General features: G+C 36.9%; 1 protein-coding gene across 2 annotated transcripts in view; it reads right to left on the bottom strand.

The window, feature by feature from the left end:
• GMDS (GDP-mannose 4,6-dehydratase) overlaps window positions 1-23,331 on the bottom strand; it is a 676,213-nt gene that overhangs the window by 528,301 nt on the left and 124,581 nt on the right. For both annotated transcript variants that reach the window (XM_081295088.1, XM_081295089.1), the window contains exons 2-4: window positions 11,186-11,230; window positions 3,707-3,794; window positions 428-537 (exon numbers count right to left, since the gene is read on the bottom strand). In XM_081295088.1, the coding sequence (XP_081151214.1) occupies window positions 428-537; window positions 3,707-3,794; window positions 11,186-11,230 (243 nt within the window). The remainder of the gene's footprint in view (window positions 1-427; window positions 538-3,706; window positions 3,795-11,185; window positions 11,231-23,331) is intronic.

Raw genomic sequence — 23,331 nt, 5'->3', positions numbered from 1 at the left:
CATACCTTCGAAAACCTCTATTTCCCTTAGGGTCAATAACCAAATTAACATGGATGGTTAAATTTGAAGACTAGGACAGGTGGATTATTAAGTTAAGAAGCAACAGACAGGGGCTGCAGTTGTAGCTCAGTGGTAGGTGGAGTGCTCACCTAGGACATATGATGCACTGGGTTTGATCCTCAGGGAGGGAGGGAGGCAGGGAGGGAGGGAGGGAGGCAGGGAGGGAGGGAGGCAGGGAGGGAGGGAGGGAGGGAAGGAAGGAAGAAAGGAAGGAAGGAAGGAAGGAAGGAAGGAAGGAAGGAAGGAAGGAAGGAAGGATGGATGGATTAGGGAAAAAGAAAAATAAAGTAGAAGCAACAGACAAATGTAAAACATAGACCACCACAGGAACACAACTAGAGAGAAAATGATAATGAAAATGGCTTACTTTGACATGGCTCTGGGCTCCCAGGTTGTAAATCTCTGTAGGCTTCACTTCATTGATAATCTTCACGAGGCAGGTACTATCAGTAAGATCTCCATAGTGCAACTTCATGTCTTTAGAATTCAAAAACCGACCATTAGATAAAAGAAAACAATAAAAGCTCAACTTTTGAAAATATCAGACTTGAAATGCATACACTTACAATGTCTGTAAACCAGGGTCAGAATGGAAATGTTGTCCTGGAGCAGCAGAAAATAGTTATCATCTTTAAAGAACTTATGGGGTAAGAATGTAGCTCAGTGATAGAGTACTTGCCTAGCATTCACAGTACTGGGTTTTGTCCCCAGCATGATAAAAATAAACAAAGGATGAACCTACACAGTAGAAAGATATTTACATATATTTCCTATATCTATGAAGGATTTATAGGGATAAAATCAGATGAAATTTTTAAAACATTACCATACAATAACAGATGTTAAACAATTAATATATCTTAGAACTCCAAGCAGTTGGAAGATGTGTTATGTAAGAGTGATTTTTCAGGCAAATAAAATTTTGTAAGAATGTATATACATTCTAAGCACATCTATAACATACAGATGATAGTGACAATAGCTCATATTTGTTATGTTTATTCATATACTTTCATCTACTGATTTATAAATACATTATAAACATCAGACCTTAAGCTATCTATGAAAAGTGTGACACTGTAACATAACTGTGATTAGGACAACTAGCCTATTCCAACTCCTACATCTAAGTTGATCCTTATACTGACTTCATTAGTGTAAGAATTTAAAATGTATAGATGGGTAATTTGATCATTTCATTATTTTTACAAAATATTGATGTTATCATTATCTCTCTACCTGTGTTCCTGTGGTGGTCCATGTTTAACATTTGTCTATTGCTGCTTCTTTTTTTTCCCCCTGTAATACCTTTATTTTGTTTGTTTGTTTGTTTGTTAATTTTGGTGCGGAGGATCAAACCTACTGCATTCCTAATCAGAAAACTCAAAATTTGAAATGCTCCAAATCTGAAATGATTTTAAGTGCTGACAGGATGCCACAAGTATAAAATTCCACATCATGAAACTTGGTTTAATACACAAAATTATTTAAAATATTGTATAAAATTACCTTTGTCTGTGTTTAGCAGACATATGTGAAACAAATAAATTCTGTTTTAAGACTTGGGTCTTATCCTCAAGTTATATCATTATGTATATGCAAGTATTCCAAAAACTGAAAAAATTCAAAACCCAAATCTTCTGGTCCCAAGCATTTGGGAAAAGGGATATTCAATATACTTGTAATAATTTTCAAGAAGAACGTACTCAGCAATAAGGTGAAAAGTCTTTTCTGTGGACAAACTGGATCACCTTCTTGATGATTACTACCTGAAAAAGTAACCCAATCTTCCAAATATTCAGGACTTGGAGGTGAATACAAAATCACTGATCATTTATAAATTGACTGTATCACCCTTGCTAGCTAGAAAAACTGGCTGAATAATGCAGGCTGAATTTGGAGTTAGAGCTCTGTGTTCTAGTCCCACTCTGTCTTCTTGGTAGTGTTTGACCTTGATAAAATCACCTCTGTCTCCATTTCCTCATGTACAAAATAGTCTCTCTAACAACTTGTGGAGTTGCTATAAAGAACAAGTAAGAAAACACTGTAATTGTGTTGTGTAAACCATGCAGCTACAACACAGGCAAATTTACTAACAATGACAACAAAAAAAGCTATAAATCTTAACAATAATCGGTAAAGCAATTTAAATACAGTTTTAACCATTCATCTATTGAAGGGCATCTGGGTTGGTTCCACAGTCTAGCTATTGTGAATTGTGCTGCTATGAACATCGATGTGGCAGTATCCCTATAGCATGCTCTTTTAAGGTCTTCAGGGAATAGTCCGAGAAGGGCAATAGCAGGGTCAAATGGTGGTTCCATTCCCAGCTTTCCCAGGAATCTCCAAACTGCTTTCCAAATTGGCAGTACCAATTTGCAGTCCCACCAGCAATGTACAAGTGTACCCTTTTCTCCACATCCTTGCCAGCACTTGTTGTTGTTTGACTTCATAGTGGCTGCCAATCTTACTGGAGTGAGATGGTATCTTAGGGTGGTTTTGATTTGCATTTCTCTGACTGCTAGAGATGGTGAGCATTTTTTCATGTACTTGTTGATTGATTGTATATCCTCCTCTGAGAAGTGTCTGTTCAGGTCCTTGGCCCATTTGTTGATTGGGTTATTTGTTATCTTATTGTCGTACTATGCAGCAATAAAAAATGACAAAATCATAGAATTTGCAGGGAAATGGATGGCACTAGAGCAGATTATGCTTAGTGAAGCTAGCCAATCCCTAAAAAACAAATACCAAATGTCTTCTTTGATATAATGAGAGCAACTATGAACAGAGCAGGGAGGAAGAGCAGGAAGAAAAGATTAACATTAAACAGAGACATGAGGTGGGAGGGAAAGGGAGAGAAAAGGAAAATTGCATGGAAATGAAGGGAGACCCTCATTGCTATACAAAATTACATATAAGAGGTTGTGAGGGGAATGGGAAAATAAACAAGGAGAAAAATGAATTACAGTAGATGGGGTAGAGAGAGAAGATGGGAGGGGAGGGGAGGGGGGATAGTAGGGGATAGGAAAGGTAGCAGAATACAACAATTACTAATAGGGCATTATGTAAAATTGTGGATGTGTAACCGACATGATTCTGCAATCTGTATTTGGGGTAAAATTGGGGGTTCATAACCCACTTCAATCTAATGTATGAAATATGACATGTCAAGAGCTTTGTAATGTTGTGAACAACCAATTAAAAAAATATATTAAAAAAATACAGTTTTAATTGCCACAAGGTTTTGAATCTATCTTCACAAATTATTTTAAAAATTAATTAAAATGTCTATACATTGTTTAACTTGAGTAAACTGACCACATATAAAAAGCAAAAGAGTGTTCTTTCTATGTAGAACTACTCTTTATTTGCAGGGACAGGGACACCTGGAGAGGGGTGATCAATTGGATAGGTCTCTCTGAGCCACCTATCCAATTTCCCTCGAACAGTCAAACCCAGATGACACAATGGCCTACGACAGCAAGCAACCAGGAAGGTTTTCAGCACATGCTGGTCATATTCAATACAGTAATACATGGGCAAATAATTATGACTAGATGGACTCTGAGAAAAATGACATTTAACAACATCTTCTCTGAAGATAGGAAGTTTATAGACAAAGGTTTTAGAAAAGAAAATGACTCACTTCCTTCAATATGAGCCTGGGGGTTCTTATATAGATGTTCAATTCGACCTGTATTGAATGAACTGGATCGACGTACAATTCCATGGACCTGAATTTTTAAGTATGAAAAAAAAAGTAAATTACAAGTGTGTAATGAGAATTAATAAACAACTCAGAAGTTCTTTTGCTAATATTTGGCTTTATGAAAAATATAACTATTTCTTATAAACATTATTTTTAAACTATTAAAAACAGTTATGGTGCTTATTTTCTCTCCAACTACTGCCCAACAGATACTAGCACCCTACCTCCACCTTTCTCCAGTGTTTTTACTGCCAATCTCAACAAAAGTAATTAGATAATTATGTGACTTCATGCTTAGTTATAGATACTCAAATGTCTCCTTTTCTAAACACATATATTTGCTGCACTACTGCTGGAAAAAAAAAATGTCTCTTCAATTTGAAACTGAAGACAGACCACATGAGGCTACATCTGTAAAACAGCTTTGTGGCCTATTTAACAGGGCATGGGGACTCCACATCTTTCCAATGTCCTCAGAGCTATTACATGCTGCATCTATTTTGAGTGTGTGTGCGCAAACGTGTGTATATAAATAAAGTTTTTTTCTGTGAAAAAGAAAGCTAAATTGGACAGGTTAGGAATAAGATTCACACACTACAGGATTTAATAAGATATGAAGAAAACCCAAATGAAGCAAGGAATTTTTAAAAATTATCTTGATTTATCCATGATCAGCATGAGGGGATAAAGTTGCTGGAACAGGAATGCATACCTGTCTGATACTGAAGAAAAGACTATTTGTGTCTAATACATAACAGAAATTGTTCCGGACCTGGTCCCACTTCCTTCTGGTGTCAGGACTGCTCCCTTTGTGCTGCCAATGCTAACACTAGTTTATGTCACCAGCTGCCCAAGTTCCAGTTCCACTGGTGGCAGTTTTAATCCTTGACTTATTTTAGAAGTGTTCCTTCTAAGGTTGGGTAGGTTCATTGCAGCTGAATACACTTCTATATTTTTAACTCAATCGTTTTCTGTCTATTTCAAACCAAAATTAATCCTTAGCATGACTCAAGTATTCCAAATGCAAGGAGGAAATTATAAGCACATAAGACTTTCTTTCAAATAGAAAGAAATGTCATCGTCATTTTACATGGCATACATGAGAAATGACTTCTGCAAAGGATGCAACACACCCACAATTAATAATTCTGTTAGTTAGCTGTATTACCCAAGAGGCAAGCACTCATCAACACTATTTTCCAAAAGAATAAAACCCAAGAAAAGTTGGTAAATATGTAAATATTTTAGTAGGGGTATACTGCATTCTTGGTTGACTTTTTAGGAGACAAACATTAAAATCTTAGAAATGGTGAGATTTGGTTATGCACAGCCATGTCTTAATTTAAAAGTATAAGAATATATAAATATTAAGTTTAGAATTTATTCTACTTTCATGGGCTCCAATTGTTCAAGTTGTTACTTAATTGTTAAATTGAGCTTCTCTACAAAATTAATAAATTTGTTTAACAAAAAGTAATTTCACATACTTATACATAAGAAATCTGATGTTTAACACCAAAGTTATTTCTGAAATATACCAATACAGATGTCAGTGCTTTGTTTTATTTGATGGAGAGGAATGTATACATTCTAAAAATACATAATTTAACTTTGATAATGATGATAATAATAATATAGGGTATCTTGATTGATGAATTCTGAGGAAGTCACATATTCATCATGTGTAAGCATAAAAGACTTTGAAAAAATATTAAACAATCTTTATGGATTCAATGTGAAAAGCAAACCACTATACAAAGTCATAGCAAATCAGTAACACAGGACCTTAATGTCACACTTACAATGAAAAGCATTAAGCACTATTTTTTTTTCCTCTAATGAAAAAAAAAGTGTTTTAATTTCCCCTCACTCCCAACTGTCGGTATGTATATACAGAGAAAGAGACTTGCCAAATGCTTAATTCATGACAGCAGGTATTATTCCAAGAACTACTGAAAGCTGAGTCTGTCTGCTTCTAAGACAGGTGAAATACAAACACTAAGACAAGCCAAAATGTGTGCAAACTGCGTAATCTAGTTCAGAATTAAGAATTTGAGATTAACATCTCCTCTTTATAGAAAGGATGTAGGGCTTTTTGTTTGTTTGTTTTTATAAGGGTTTGGAAAGAGATGAGGGTTACGAAATCAAACTGAAAAGATAAATGAATTCAGTGACTTTATATGAACTTAACCCGAATTATTATTAAATTATAGTAGTTCAAAACTAAATTCTGAAAAACTAAAGTCTTAAATGGATATAGGTATTGTGGCAAACAAATATGTCATAGTTAACTAGGTGATGAAAGGGGAAATTTTAAGTTTTCTTCATATCAGAACAAAGTTATTTTGACTTCAAAATCTAGAGTCAGATTAGGCACTATGACAGAGAAATGCTTCATTATTTATTCATTATGATCAGGGACATGAAGAATCGTTATCACTAAATGCCAATTCTTTAGTGTCTATATTTCTCTTGGAGGCATGGAATACCTTGCAGGGATGATTAATGTCACTCAGCCTTTGAAAAGTATGTAAATACATATTTATATTTAGGTAATATAAACAGTTAACATTTACATGACAGTGAGCATGGGTCAGACACTGTCTTTTATAGATGAAAAAAAAAAACAATCACTCAATATTGAAACAACCAAGCTAATATTATTTCCATTTCTCAGATGAGGACACTGCCTGAGATCACACAGCTAGTAAGTAGTGACAGTTAAAGGGTTAACTGGGCCAATCTTGAAGATGTCCAAAGTAGTTTATTTAAAAGTCCATAAAAAGCTTGACTTCTTTCAAATAATGTATAAAGGCTTCTGGGATAATCAATAAGCCAGGGGAAAAAATATTTCAAGAATTCTCACTGATCAAGAAAGGAAGTGAAGGAGATCCACACTCAAACATATAATCTCCCCAAAGAAAACAATTGGATAATTCTTGTATCCCATTTCTTTTCTGTTTTATACTCTACCTCAGAGGAGGTGGTTATAGTTACTTTCCTGGGAATGAAACCCATAATGTACCTATTTTTTAATTTTAAATTCTGAGGTGCTGTGTTGTTGTGGTGGTGGTGGTTGCCAAGTTATTTAATATAGATTTTTCTTATATTCCTGGGTAAATGTTAGCTTTTATAAAGTTCAACTTAGTCTTTTATTTCTCTCATTCTTCTCTGTGCAAACCAGGCAAAAGCATATGTTGTTGGCAGTTTGTGAAGTAGACTAAAGAAGCCCACTATACCATCTCTGTCCACTGGCTTGTCAGCATCAGACACTATCTTTCATTCCTGTCACAATGAGCCCCTTGCATCTCACAGAGTTCCAAGGGCTAAGTGTTGTTCAAATGCTCTTATACCTAATCTTCACAACCATGTCAGGAGATAGGTATACTCATCATTCCCATTTACAGACAAGGAAACAAAGTCTTAGAGGGGCTGATTGACTTGCTCAAGGCCACAGAGCCAACAAGTGGCAGAAGAGGGATTAAGACACAGGACATACAGTTCTAAGCCATGGTGGGCTGGGCTGCTTGTTCAGCTTCCTTGCTCTATGCTGGTCCACAGGGTAAAAAAAGAATGACCCCCTGCACTTCAGCAAGGAACAGAATAAAGTCCACAATGAATTCACAGGATAATTTTCCACAAAATCTTGACACTTCTTTATTTTTCTCATCATGGGAGAACATCTCCACATATTAGCAAAGAATTAACAAGTGTTAGATCATTCTCAAGTCTCCTTACTGTTTAATTCTTAGTAAAATTCAAGAAACAAACAGCAATAAAAACTGTAATTCTCACTGTCTTTTCTCAGTGAGAAATGGACTGTAATTAAAGCAGTACACCCAGCCTTCCATATCCATAGGCTCTGCATTCATGAATTCAATCAACTACAGACAGAAAATTATTTTTTTAATTGTGTCTATATTGAATATGTCCAGACATCTTTCCTTATCAGTATTCCCTAAACAATACAGTATATAACAATTTTTTACACAGCATTTATATTGTGCTAGGTAATCTCCAGATGATTTAAAATATTAATATTTTAAAATACTAATATTTAAAAATATTAATATTTTAAAATACTAATATTTAAAATATTAATATTTTAAAATACTAATATTTAAAATATTAGAGAGGAGATATACAGGTTCTCTGCATATCTATGCCATTTTCTAGAAGGGACTTGAGCATCTTCAGATTTTGGTATGGGGAGGGTGTCTGGAACAAATCTCCTATAGATACCAAGGGATGACTATACTTTACTTTTTCACTTTTAACAGTTCTCTCAGAACATGATCAGATTTATAGATTTTAGTGACCACATTAAGCTTGTATGATCATACAAGGAATTAACCACTACTAATCAATCTGTTAATCTAATCCATTCCTTTTCAAGTCATCCACAGATGTCTGGTTTTGCTTTAAGATTAGTTAAGCTTTTTGTATTTAAAAAAAAAAAGGAAAGAATGAATGAAAGAAAATAGGGAAAAAGTAAAGGAGCATAGTTAACTATGCTGTGCTAGTTCTGCATACCCTGTCTATGCCACCCCGTCATTACTACCCCACAGACCTGATTGCTCCTCTACCAGCCACCTTCATAATACCAGGCTGACCTTCTACTGCTAGCCAGTCAGTATGCCTCGTGTTTTCTAAGAACAACTCAATCTCAGCATCATGCCTCTTCACTGTGTTTATTTGTTTCTGGCTTGTACTTTGCTACCCCAAACTAGGCTGTTTCCAGTTATTTCTAAGTTTAGTGATATTCCTGATACAAAGAACAGATTTGAAATAGCTCAGAGAAGAAAATCCCCACAAATTTGTAATATGTTAAGTCATCTATGATTAAACAGTCACCATATCTCATTTGAACCTTTACTCACAGTAGGCCCTCCACATGTAGTTCACGGTTGCCACAACTGGGGACAAGATAGAAAGGACAATTTCCAAACTTTTGAACCAGGCTTTGGTATCTTAATGGGACCTCTCGCTGAGAACCCACTGAGAAAGTTTGGGAACCCATGGAGTTAAAAGTCTGTACTCATCTAAAATTGCCAGAGTTGACCCTCAAGGGTTCAGATGTGAACAAATGTGTCCCCCTCTCATCATACTGCACACAATCTACTAATTCTATTTCTGCTTGTGGTCAAGAACTACAGCTGATAATTCTCAAAATTTTCCAATGTAGCAAATGTGAAAAATCACTCTAACATTCACTTTGATCTACACACAAAAAGATAAAGCCTACGACACCATCTGATTCTTCTCAATAGCTTATTCTCCAAGTATATCAATCTCTGAAAGTTCTCAACAGCAGCCTACTGAAACAGAATACAATGCAGATAAACACCCTTTATTCTTAGTTACTCTCCTTATATCAAAGAATACGGGGTAAAAATGGGAGTTCATAACCCACTTGAATCAAAGTGTGAAATATGATATATCAAGAACTATGTAATGTTTTGAACAACCAATAAAAAAAAAAAAAACACCCTTTATTCCAACCATCCTTACAGCGTTCACATACTCCCTATACTATGTGGAGAACTTGTTTCTACTTATACTTTGTGGCTCAATACCTTCCCCCTATATTGTCAATCCTGTTTTCTTCTATCAATTATGGATCTCACTCCTAAGTGTCTCCTTTCTGGTCAATTATTATTTCTGTGATAAATTCCTCCCAAATAACCATGAATTGCCAAGTGGGCTTTCTATCATCTCTGTAAGAATCTAATCTGCACTTATAATTTCATTGCCAACGAAAAAAATATATTTGCACTCACCAGGCAGCCCCAGGTTCTCTGAGTGTTTCCAAACCTCTCATCCTAGTTAACTTCTGAAATTGGCTGGTTCCTTAACAAGTCACCTGAATAGAGCTTTGCCTCTGCATGCCACTCTCCTTCAAAGTCTTCGGCAGTAGCACTAACTGCACCACCATGCACTGGTCCTTCAGCCTGAGAATGGGCCCTGCCACTAATCAACCATTATCACAGCACACAGCCATACTCCCTTGTCCTCAGGACTGAATATGGACACTGTCTATAGCCAACTACTTCATCTCTAGTCCCAGTCCTCATGACAACTTTAACAAAGACCTTAATACCCATGAAGCTACAGAATCTCTCCTGGCATACCACCTCCTTCTGCAATAATGCAATAACTAATTCTCTGCTAGCTCCTTCCCCTATTTCACTTGTGCCTCAACCACAGTACTGGCCACCAAACACCTCCCAGTAGGTCTTCCATATCTGAAACACAGTACTATGGCTATCTCTCCTTTTAATGTTTATTAAAGCATAGATTAATCTGAATTGATAATATAGCCCTTTCCTAGAAACAACTCTTTGAACTATGAATGATCTATTCTAAAACTCTGCTCAGTAGAACATATATTTATACTTTCGATTATTATAGCAGTCTATTCATATGGGTATATACGTACACATGTATTTTCATAATTACACTTGCCTTATTTTGATGTTGCAAGATGTAGAACTATTAGGCAAGAATACAGAAGGTGGTCAACACACCTGCTTATGAATTCTTAAGGTCTAGAAATCACGGCTCTCAAAAAAGTTTCTGAGTTAGAGTAAGAAAATTAATTTTCTTTTCTTCAAACCCTATCTATTGGCATTTAGATGCTCGATTCCATGCTGTTGTTTTTTCCATTGTCTCCAACTACACATTTTTACACAATGTCCTTACAACTGGAATAAAAATACAATGCAAAGCCATCAATACAAACATTCCCAAAGCAGGTTAGAGCATATGGGCAATAGTGTGTGGGTGTTTATTCTCTGCATAGCATGAACTTACACATACATATATATATCTGAAAAAAAAAGTCTTTGAAAAGTAAGATATACACACTGAATCACATCAAATTTCATACAAAAACCTAGGTTTCTTTTAAGGAAAGAATAAAATGTTGAAGGCAAAGAAGAAAAAAACAATGATGAAGCAGCAATGGCAGCAGTAAACCTGAAAGTTTCAGCTTTCATAAAATATATGGCTGCCTACTAAGAAAGCAAAAACCTTCAGGTGTAAATTTCTCATTCAAGCTTGACAAAGATCAGCTTGGCTTTTATTGCTCCGTGTAATTTCCGATTTAGGTGACTTCACTGTGAGTGGGACTTTTTATACAACACATTACATCATAAATTAGTGCTCATAATGTTACAGCTTGGGCTTAAGAAGGCTGAAGCTTTATCAGAGATGTGTGGAGCGGCTGAGCCACCAGTGCTCACCAGCAGATAAAGAGCACAATGAGCTGGCAAGATCACAGGCCAACAGCACAGTATTCCCCAGATTCTGATTTGTTATCAGTTTCCGTGGAAAATCAGGAGGATGCAGCAGAGGAAACGTGAGGCCCCTGTGTCTGAGCAAACCCACCATCCGCTAGCCCCCTGAGTCACTCACCTCATAGCCTTTCTCCAGCAAGAACTCAGCCAAATATGAACCATCCTGGAAAGAGAAGAAAAAATGAGAAGTGTCAGACCTATGGTAGCTAGAATTTAAAAAAAAAAAAAAATGGCCTACACTAAGAATAAAAAAAAAATGGCCTACACTAAGAATTTTGAGAAAAGCATTTAAGAGGTTTCTAGAACTAAAATAGAGGATCATGGCAACCAAAATAAAACAATACCAATAAAGACAATAAACACCATACAGCATTCCACTATTCCTAGGGAATTTTCCCAGACAGTAATCCATTTGCACTCCATAAAAGACAAAGGAAGAAACCGAAACCCAGAGAAGTAGTTAACATGAAGAGAGAAAATGCAGACCGTTAGAATCACATGGATTTGGGTTTACATCTTGCTACTCACAAGCCATATGAAATACGCAAATGTGTGCAATGTAAAATGCCTTGTGATAAACTCCTTCCAGATAACTGTGATTTGCCTTGGTGCTATGGGAACATAAAGCAGGAATATGACAAATCGAAGGGAGGTACCAAAAAGGAATCACTGGAGAAGGGATCAGATGGAGACAAAGGAGGCTTGAAGAGGAAAGGGCAGGGAAGAGGAGGCAGAGAACATGCAGTGTAGGCATTACTTACTGAAAAAGAGACTACTCAATAGAGTGGAAAAGCCAGCAGGGCAGTGGAGGGAAGTTAGCACCTTTAGGGAAGCCTTCCAGGCCCTGGAGGGAAGTTGGCTGCTAATCCCAAGGGCTCTGGGAAGTCATTGATGAGTTTAAGGGATTTTAGGGGGGTGTATGTGTGTGTTGTGGGGCAGGAGGGGGGTGTAGATGTGACCAGATCTGTATTACCACAGCACATGTATGCTCCCACACACACATGAACTTTCAAAAAGGGGAGGATATTAGCTTTTCACAAATAAGTGCTTCATTTGTATTAATTTTCAGTCATGTAGTTAATCCCTACCTCAATCCCTATCTCATGAAAGTGTTTGACTAAATACTGAGATTCTCAATTGGATTCTAATAATTCTTTCAAAAATTTCTAAGCAGGGTCTCTGTTTAAAATATTTCGTGTACCACTTTTAGGGAAAGAAAGTACAAAAGATAACTAATTAAACTAGTAAGAGGTCAAAAGCTGGGAAATCACCATTTAAGAGACACTTTAAAAGTCACATTTTAAATAGGGATCTTCTAACACTCCAGTCAGAATGGCAGCTATTATGAAGACAAACAACAATAACTGTTGGCGGGGATGTGGGGAAAAAGGCACCCTCATACATTTCTGGTGGGACTGCAAATTGGTGCAGCCAATATGGGAAGCAGCATGGAGATTCCTTGGAAAACTGGGAATGGAACCACCATTTGACCCAGCCTATCCCTCTCCTTGGTCTATACCCAAAGGACTTAAAAACAACATACTATAGGGACACAGCCACATCAATGTTTATAGCAGCACAATTCACAATAGCTAAACTGTGAAACCAACCTAGATGCACTTCAGTAGTTGAATGGATTAAAAAATGTGGCATATATACACAATGGAATATTACTCAGCAAGAAAAGAGAATACAATCATGACATTTGCAGGTAAATGGATGGAGCTGGAGAAGATAATGCTAAGTAAAGTTAGCCAATCCCCAAAAAAACAAATGCCAAATGTTTTCTCTGATATAAGGAGGCTGACTTATAGTGGGGTAGGGAGGGAGAGCATGGGAGAAATAGACGAACTCTAGATATGTCAGAGAGGTGGGAGAAGAAGGGAGGGGGCAGGGGGTTAGCAATGATAGTGGAATGTGATGGACATCATTATCCAAAGTACATGTATGAAGACATGAATTGGTATGAACATACTTTATACACAGAGATATGAAAAATTGTGCTCTATATGTGTAATAAGAATTGTAATGCATTCTGCTGCCATGTATTTAAAAAGTAAAATCAATTTTAAAACGTCACATTTTGTAATCAATCCTGTAATTGCTCTTCTTTTTTTAGCCCCAGTATGGAGTCCCATCTTCCCACCCAGACTTAACAAAAATGGGACACCGTAACTACTGGGAATTTGTGACCTCTAAAGTAGTTGGGGATGTTTGAAGTTTCTTGGGTATCTTTAGTTTTAAAAAGCTTAAAATATCCCTTTCAGCTTCAAAAGTTCCTACCAGATATCCAGGAAAAAGAAAAATAATGCAAACCTTATGATTATCATGACTTGACCTAAAGCTGGAACTGGAGCTACCCTATGGGTCCTGGAAATGACAGGGCTGCCAAGGAAGTGTATATACAACATTAATGTAGAAGTCCTACATAAATTCAGGCAGAATGACAAGGCAAGGCATACAAGGGACACATTTTGTGGTTCATTAAAACCTCCAGCAGATATTTTTCAGACTTCTTGACACAAATATTCTGGTTTACGGACTCACATGGAGAAGAAAAGAAAGGGTTTGTGCTTTTCAACCCAATATTACCATGTGCATGGTTTTTACATGCTCAATACGTTAACTAAATCAGTCCATAACCTGTCCAATTCAGGCCAGGACAAGCCAGGTTGGCCTACACTACCATCACAAATGTTAAATCAATCAATGACAAAATACAGTAGTAGAAAAATATTTACAAGAAGAATTAACAATATGGCAATAGGATAAAAAGGCCTAGGAGTATAAAGCTTTGTTGTTGTTGTGTTGTTTTGAAGACAACACTTTCCATGTACCAAAATTCTCTTGAAATAACAAGTGAAAATGCTGTGTGTCCTACCATAGTTGCATAGGATGTTTTGTTTTGTTTTGTTTTTTAAAAAAAAGGCAGAGGTACAGGGGATGGGGGTGGGGGGAAGCTGTGATTATTTAGAAAGCTGATGTGAAACAGACCTGACCAGCACTGAACCCTGTCAATAAGGTCTTGTTCTTCTCACCCAGGCTGCTTCTCAAACTTTCCAACCACACTGGAACATTCTGAACCAGCAGTGGCACTAGCTTCCTCCTCATTTCCTTGCCAGGCCTTTCCAGTGATAGGGCCCAGGCTACACAATGAGTGGGAAACAAGCCGAGCGTGGGCTCCTGGTCTCCTGCCCAGGGAGCCCAGCTGGCCTCCCCTGGGGGCCTCCAAGGGAGACAGGGTATCTGAACAGGCAGGCGTCCTCTGAGCTATCAGGATGGTTGTTTCTACCCTCTCTTGAAGCACAGGCCGATAGAGAATGCTCCAATCAGACTAATGGCTGAAATGTCATACCAATGGAGAACCTGCAACTCACATTAAGTTCTGACACTTGACTCCTCTGAGACAAAGGCACGAGCCAGCTAAATCTCTAACTTGTTCATTATAAACACAATTACTCTGGTATAAATCCCAAATTGGCTTCAAACCCTGTTGCAAAAAACTTTTTAATTTAAAAGATAATGTCCCAACCGTGACCCTTTCAAATTTAATTTTGCATATGGTTATTAAGGGCATCTATTTCATATAAAATGCTATACTATTTTAGGCAATCACCATTGCTTTAATGTTTTCAAGACACAGAATTTTTCTGGTCTTATTCTTAGAAGAACTCGGCTAGGAAGGTAAGCAGCCATTTGGAAACAGGCAACTGAGGCGAAGGAGGTTAGCAAACTTACCTAACAGTATACCACTAGTTACAGACAAAACCAGAATTAGAATCCAAGTCCTTCATTAATTTTAAACTAGAAAATAATCTCCTTACTTATTCTGCTCCACCTGGAAACTACCAAAACAATGTCAAGACCCAACAAAATAATAAGAGACCATAAAGGAATCGTTTTTCAAACCAGCTTGATTTAGTCATTTCCCATTACAGGGTGTTTTATGAATTAAACAAGGCTTCCAGTTTTAATCAAGTGACCCAAACCCAGAAAAGTCATGTAATTTTAGAACACTCAGAGCTCAGAAGAGAGAGAAAGGATACAGTGCCTGAGATTTTCCAGGTCTCAGTTATGGGCATATATGCGCCTGTAGGGCAGTGCAGTATCATGTGGGGGTAGAACTGACTTGGTGGTGGACGTATGTCAGAGGGAGGGATGGGGCCCCTGCCAAGAGCCAAAGGATCTGGTTTCAGTGTGCTTGACATCTACCATATTCCTTTGAAGGGTGAACCCTCACTTCCATGTAGTACTCAGAAATGTCCAATAGGAGTCACATAAAAATTAAGCATAATCCTAAAAATTAATAGTCATATTTTGACTATTATATAAAAAATGACTTAAAACTCCACATCTATTTAAAAAAAATAAAGGAAACAGAGAAAGTTTCCCCCTTCTCCTAGTGGTCAGAGATGGCTAGAAAAAGCACTCAACTGATCTTTACACCCACCCATAAATGTTTCTTTTCTCTCTTCCAAAGTGAATGAGCCTATAGCCCAGGTGGACAAATGAAAAGGAATGCTCTCATGTGCAACCTGAGAGTACCGCCCCTCTGAACTGCAGGCTAAATCACATTGTATGTTTCTGTTTATGCACCGTTTAGCAGCTTCTTTGAACAGGATAAGATAAGTAGTACTAAGCTGGAGAAACTGCACCAGTAATAAAATGAATCTCTTTGTTTAGGTCATCAAGCTTCAGGAAACAGAACACCCTGTCTACATCACAAGAACGCACTCATTTACTCAGCCTTTCATGCTTTTACTCTGGGTATTCTAGTTATTCTAAAAAGACCAACTTCACAGCAAATCTCCACTACAGTATCAAGAAAATTCATCCCTCTATTAAAAGAACTACAAACACCTCCATAATTAACAGAGGATGCTGTTTTGAATCAGAACAAAAACTTCCAGTGATTTAACCACTAAAGAGTGTGAAGCATCTAGGGGGCAGAATATATTGGAAAAGTACTTACACCTGGTTCATGTTTGTCAAATCACTGGATAAAATCTCTGTCAAACTCACTGAATTCAAAGGACCATGGGGATTAATTAATCCAATCCTTTCATTTTACAGATCAGGAAATTGAGACTCAAAACAGTTAAATGTTTAGTGTATAGTCATACACCGAGGAATGCATACACACACAAAATGGCTCTGGATGCCAGACCTCAGAATTGTGTACCAAAAATGCTTAACACCTACAATGAGTGTGGACAGGTTACTATACCTGTAAAATACTCTATGACATTACCAGAATATTTTACTATACAGTAAAATATAGTAAAATACTATATAGTAAAATACTCTATGACATTACCAGAATGAAGAACAAGAACAAAGTCAATAACAATCAATAGTGATTTAACCGATTTGACTGATAGAAAGAAAATGAGGGCACCATCAATATTTAAAGACTCCCATTCCATATTGTCCTCAAAGATAAAAATTATTTCCCTCATAAAACCACTGTCACCAAAGAACAACCTTTCCTCCCTTTGATTTGCCTCTTGATATGATGGGCATACCTCTGAATAATGAAGAACTGACTATGCCGAACAGTTAGGACATTCTTTACCTGTGACTTCCTCTTCCCTCATTGCCAGAGAAAAAGCCATCTAAGCAGGTGCTCAGTGACTACACATGCACCACATGGAAAAGAGTGTAGCTCTATGGCCAAACACCACACCTCCAAGTGACCAGTGAGTGCAAAGTTAATATTAAGATCTTAGAAAGAGGCCAGACCTCCAGTCATCCTGCACATTGGCCTATCAGAGTTCTCTCCCTCAAAACATTCTATTTCAAAAGGTTATAGATGTTAGCTTTTGTGTCCATTGTCAGTTACGATACATTTTTACTTATCAAAAATATGAAAGAAAAAAAGATATGCTATAAAAAATTTCCCAATTTGATTTTCCCAATTTAATTTATTTTAAAAATTACATAATGGGGTTTTCCGCTTCATGTTTCATCCAGTATGAAGACTGAAGTTTTTTGTTTTTGTGATCTTATAGATTATTCCTTCTGGGAATTGTTCATGTTTAGATTCTCTACCCATTTTATATCCTCTACCCATTTTCTAATAGGCTATATTTTGCCAATTGGTTTATTTGTTTCTAAATATCTAGAAAACTTATAAAATTACCTCATTTCATTTCCAAAAAAAAGCTTCTCAAAAACTGATACTTGAAATGGGTTACTAGATTTTCAGTAGTAGAATTTCCATAACAACATAGTTTGAAATACACATTCCTTGCAAATTGCAAATGTTTATTGTAAACCCTTAATTTAATGAAGTGGGAAGAAAACAAATACCAATTGAACTCCAGGTATACTTGCACAACCCAGCATTTGTAATAATATTAGTGTAAACAAACTAAAATAACCATTTATTTGGGGCAAATGCTATAAGGAAAATGGAGTTAAAGTTTTTAAAACAAGCAGATAGAGGGCAAGCTGTTATTGATGAGGTATAGAAAGATAACTTTAAATGATTAGGAGAAAGGCAACAAAGAGAAACCCCAATACACACAGTTCCAAAAATGGCTGAAAAATCTCAAAGGTAAATCCAAAGGCACTTGTTAACAGCCTGCATGCATGCAGGGTGGTACAAGACCTTAAGAAACACAAAAGGCAAGCCCACAAGCTCATCTCCATAGGAATAAAAAGGTATGCCCAAGAAATACAGTACCCACTGGTTTTCTTTAATGTAAGCTCCTATAGTTGGAACCCTTTTGTTTTTCTCTCCCTCCCACATTCTTGACATTCATGTTGAGTTTTGAATCTCTATGAAGAAAAAAAAAAAAACATCCTGTGACCTACTATTGCTCCAAATAGCAAGCACTGGCACAGTTCTTTACATATATGCCACATATGCCCTAATGGTCAACATTCATCCATCCTCATGAGAACCCTATGGAGTTGTACTACTATTACCTCCATTTTACAGAGGAGGAAATGGAGGCAAATTGAAACTAAAGTAACCTACCCAAAGTCTAACAGACCTAGAGCAAGAATTCATCTAGGTATATTTCTAATTATTTATATGGTAATTTGCTTCATTAATAGACTCAAGCACTCTATACTGATGGGTCTGCAGATATTTTAACATAAAATTTGGTTGCTACAGATTCTATTAACAATAGAAAGCAATCTGGACTGGTGAATGAATATCAAACACTCACTTAGGCCATAGGTGTTATGGAATGGATAACAGGAAGGAAATAAGAGATTCAGTCCCTGCCCTATTGCTCTGAGAAGTATCTGGGCAGCCAGGCATTTCCTGGCCTAGACGGGATTATGCTTCAACACTGGCCAGGATCTCTAGATTTCACATGCATCAGCACACCCACACGTGGACAGGATGAGAATAATAAGCAGGTAACTGCTAATCAAACATTCTGCTCTCAGAGAATGCCATTAGATGCATGAGTCATAGACAGAAGGTGGCAAGGCTTTGTGGATGAAAGAAAAGCTATGAAATACTACCACTCTGACCTCTTCTATACTGAATGGCACAGTGCCCTGGATAAATAAATCACCACACTTGAGCATGAAATCAACGATGGGAAAAAAACAGAGGAAATACAAGAAGCATATCCTATCAAAATCCTTTCAAAGATCTGACTAACTAGCCAATTCTGTGTTGGTGTGAATAACTCCTTTCAAGTTTAGAACAATATACTAGCTCAAAGTTTTTATAAATCAGGGATCCAAATACATTGATAAGGATTTTATAAATTTGCAGGGAAGTTAATAATAAATTAATCAACAACTTCATACTTACATAATAATCTCTTTAAAGTAAATAATTATTAACACAGACTCTGAAAGCTAGAAGATCCTGGAATAACATATTTCAAACACTGAAAGAAAATGGGCTCCAACCAAGAATCGTGTATCTGGCGAAATTAAGCTTCAGGATGGAAGATGAAATTAAAACCTTTCACGATAAACAAAAGTTAAAAGAATTCGCAGCTAGAAAACCATCTCTTCAAAAAATCTTTGGCAAAACATTACAGGAAGAGGAAACTGAAAATAACATTGAAAACCATCAGTGGGAGATAGGACAGTAAAGGGGGGAAAGTAACCAAAGAGGAAAACTAATCAGGTTTAGTAACATAAATAAACAAATATGACTGGAGGAACAAACCTAATCTCAATAAAAACCCTAAATGTTAATGGCTTAAACTCACCAATTAAGAGACACAGGCTAGTCGAATGGATCACAAAACAAGATCCAACAATATGTTGCCTACAGGAGACGCATTTGATAGGAAAAGATATACATAGACTGAAGGTGAAAGGCTGGGAAAAATCATTCCACTCATATGGACTGCGGAAACAAGCAGGAGTGTCCATACTCATATCAAACAAAATAGATTTCAAGCCAAAATTAATCAAAAAGGATAAAGAGGGACACTGCATACTGCTCAAGGGAACCATACACCAACAAGACATAACAATCATAAATATATATGCCCCAAACAATGGTGCACCTACGTTCATCAAGCAAACTCTTCTCAAGTACAAGAGTCTAATAGACCACCATACAATAATCATGGGAGACTTCAACACACCTCTCTCACCACTGGACAGATCTTCCAAACAAAAGTTAAATAAGGAAACTATAGAACTCAACAACACAATTAACAACCTAGACTTAATTGACATATATAGAATATACCACCCAACATCAAGTAGTTACACATTTTTCTCAGCAGCACATGGATCCTTCACAAAAATAGATCATATATTATGTCACAGGGCAACTCTGAGACAATATAAAGGAGTAGAAATAATACCATGCATCTTATCTGATCATAATGGAATGAAACTGAAAATCAACGATAAAAGAAGGAAGGAAAAATCATGCACCACGTGGAGAATGAACAATAGGTTACTGAATGACCAATGGGTCATAGAAGACATCAAGGAGGAAATTAAAAAATTCTTAGAGATAAATGAAAACACTGACACAACATATCAGAATCTATGGGACACATTGAAAGCAGTTCTAAGAGGAAAATTCATTGCTTAGAGTTCATTCCTTAAAAAAAGAAAAAACCAACAAATAAATGATCTCATACTTCATCTCAAAATCCTAGAAAAAGAAGAGCAAAATAACAGCAAAAGAAGTAGAAGGCAAGAAATAATTAAAATCAGAGCTGAAATTAATGAAATTGAAACAAAAGAAACAATTGAAAAAATTGACAAAACCAAAAGTTGGTTCTTTGAAAAAATAAATAAAATTGACAGACCCTTAGCCATGCTAACGAAGAGAAGAAGAGAGAGAACCCAAATTACTAGCATACGGGATGAAAAAGGCAATATCACAACAGACACTTCAGAAATACAGAAGATAATCAGAAATTACTTTGAATCCTTATACTCCAATAAAATAGAAGATAGTGAAGGCATCGATAAATTTCTTAAGTCATATGATCTGCCCAGATTGAGTCAGGAAGATATAGACAACCTAAACAGACCAATAACAATAGAGGAAATAGAAGAAACCATCAAAAGACTACCAACTAAGAAAAGCCCAGGACCGGATGGGTATACAGCAGAATTTTACAAAACCTTTAAAGAGGAACTAACACCAATACTTTTCAAGTTATTTCAGGAAATAGAAAAAGAGGGAGAACTTCCAAATACATTCTACGAGGCCAACATCACCCTGATTCCTAAACCAGACAAAGACACTTCAAAGAAAGAAAACTACAGACCAATATCTCTAATGAACCTAGATGCAAAAATCCTCAATAAAATTCTGGCGAATCGGATTCAAAAACATATCAAAAAAATTATACACCGTGATCAAGTAGGATTCATCCCTGGGATGCAAGGCTGGTTCAATATACGGAAATCAATAAATGTTATTCACCACATCAATAGACTTAAAAATAAGAACCATATGATCATCTCGATAGATGCAGAAAAGGCATTCGACAAAGTACAGCATCCCTATATGTTCAAAACTCTAGAAAAATTAGGGATAACAGGATCATACCTCAACATTGTTAAAGCAATCTATGATAAGCCACAGGCCAGCATCATCCTGAATGGAGAAAAATTGAAGGCATTCCCTCTAAGATCTGGAACAAGACAGGGATGCCCTCTCTCACCACTTCTGTTCAACATAGTCCTCGAAACACTGGCCAGAGCAATTAGACAGACGAAAGAAATTAAAGGCATAAAAATAGGAAAAGAAGAACTTAAATTATCACTATTTGCAAACGATATGATTCTATACCTAACAGACCCAAAAGGGTCTACAAAGAAACTATTAGAGTTAATAAATGAAATCAGCAAAGTGGCGGGATATAAAATCAACACGCATAAATCAAATGCATTCCTGTATATCAGCGACAAATCCTCTGAAACAGAAATGAGGACAACTACTCCATTCACAATATCCCCCCAAAAAATAAAATACCTGGGAATCAACCTAACAAAAGAGGTGAAAGACCTATACAATGAAAACTACAGAACCCTAAAAAGAGACATAGAAGAAGACCTCAGAAGATGGAAAAATATACCCTGCTCATGGATAGGCAGAACTAACATCATCAAAATGGCGATATTACCAAAAGTTCTCTATAAGTTCAATGCTAGCCCAATCAAAATCCCAACAGCATTTCTTGTAGAAATAGATAAAACAATCAGGAAATTCATATGGAATAATAAAAGACCCAGAATAGCAAAAACAATGCTAAGCAGGAAGTGTGAATCAGGCGGTATAGCGATACCAGACTTCAAACTATACTACAGAGCAATAGTAACAAAAACAGCATGGTACTGGTACCAAAACAGGCGAGTGGACCAATGGTACAGAATAGAAGACACAGTAACCAATCCGCAAAACTACAACTATCTTATATTTGATAAAGGGGCTAAAAGCATGCAATGGAGGAAGGATAGCATCTTCAACAAATGGTGCTGGGAAAACTGGAAATCCATTTGCATCAAAATGAAACTGAATCCCTTTCTCTCGCCATGCACAAAAGTTAACTCAAAATGGATCAAGGAGCTCGATATTAAATCAGAGACACGGCGTCTGATAGAAGAAAAAGTCGGCTATGATCTACATACTGTGGGGTCAGGCCCCAAATTCCTCAATAGGACACCCATAGCGCAAGAGTTAACAACCAGAATCAACAAATGGGACTTACTCAAACTAAGAAGTTTTCTCTCAACAAAAGAAACAATAAGAGAGATAAACAGGGAGCCTACATCCTGGGAACAAATCTTTACCCCACACACTTCAGATAGAGCCCTAATATCCAGAGTATACAAAGAACTCAAAAAATTAGATAATAAGATAACAAATAACCCAATCAACAAATGGGCCAAGGACCTGAACAGACACTTCTCAGAGGAGGACATACAATCAATCAACAAATACATGAAAAAATGCTCACCATCTCTAGCAGTCAGAGAAATGCAAATCAAAACCACCCTAAGATACCATCTCACTCCAGTAAGATTGGCAGCCATTAAGAAATCCAACAACAACAAGTGCTGGCGAGGATGCGGGGATGCGGGGAAATGGGTACACTTGTTCATTGTTGGTGGGACTGCAAAATGGTGCAGCCAATTTGGAAAGCAGTATGGAGATTTCTTGGAAAGTTGGGAATGGAACCACCATTTGACCCAGCTATTCCCCTCCTCGGTCTATTCCCTAAAGACCTAACAAGAGCATGCTACAGGGACACTGCTATATCGATGTTCATAGCAGCACAATTCACAATAGCAAGATTGTGGAACCAACCTAGAAGCCCTTCAATAGATGAATGGATTAAAAAAATGTGGCATTTATACACAATGGAGTATTACTCTGCAATAAGAAATGACAAAATCATAGAATTTGGAGGGAAATGGATGGCATTAGAGCAGATTATGCTAAGTGAAGCTAGCCAATCCTTAAAAAACAAATGTCAAATGTGTTCTTTGATATAAGGGGAGTAACCAAGGACAGGGTAGAGACGAAGAGCTGGAGAAGAAGAATAGCATTAAACAGGGATGATAGGCGGGAGGGAAAGTGAGAGTTAAGGGAAATTGCATGGAACTGGAAGGTGAGCCTCAGGGTTATACACAATTACATATAAGAGGAAAGGAGGAGTAGGAGAAAAATTATATAAGTGGAAGAAACGATTTATAGTAGAGGGGATGGAGAGAGAGTAGGGGAGGGGAAGGGAGGGGAGGGGTGAGGGGACAGTGGAGAATGGGATAGACAGCAGAATACATCAGTCACTAGAAAGGCAA

The sequence above is a fragment of the Spermophilus citellus genome (genome assembly GCF_964194105.1).
Source record: "Spermophilus citellus genome assembly, chromosome: 5".
NCBI lineage: Eukaryota > Metazoa > Chordata > Mammalia > Rodentia > Sciuridae > Spermophilus > Spermophilus citellus.
Note: the sequence above shows the minus strand (reverse complement) of the source record. Positions and strands in the feature narration are given on the sequence as shown.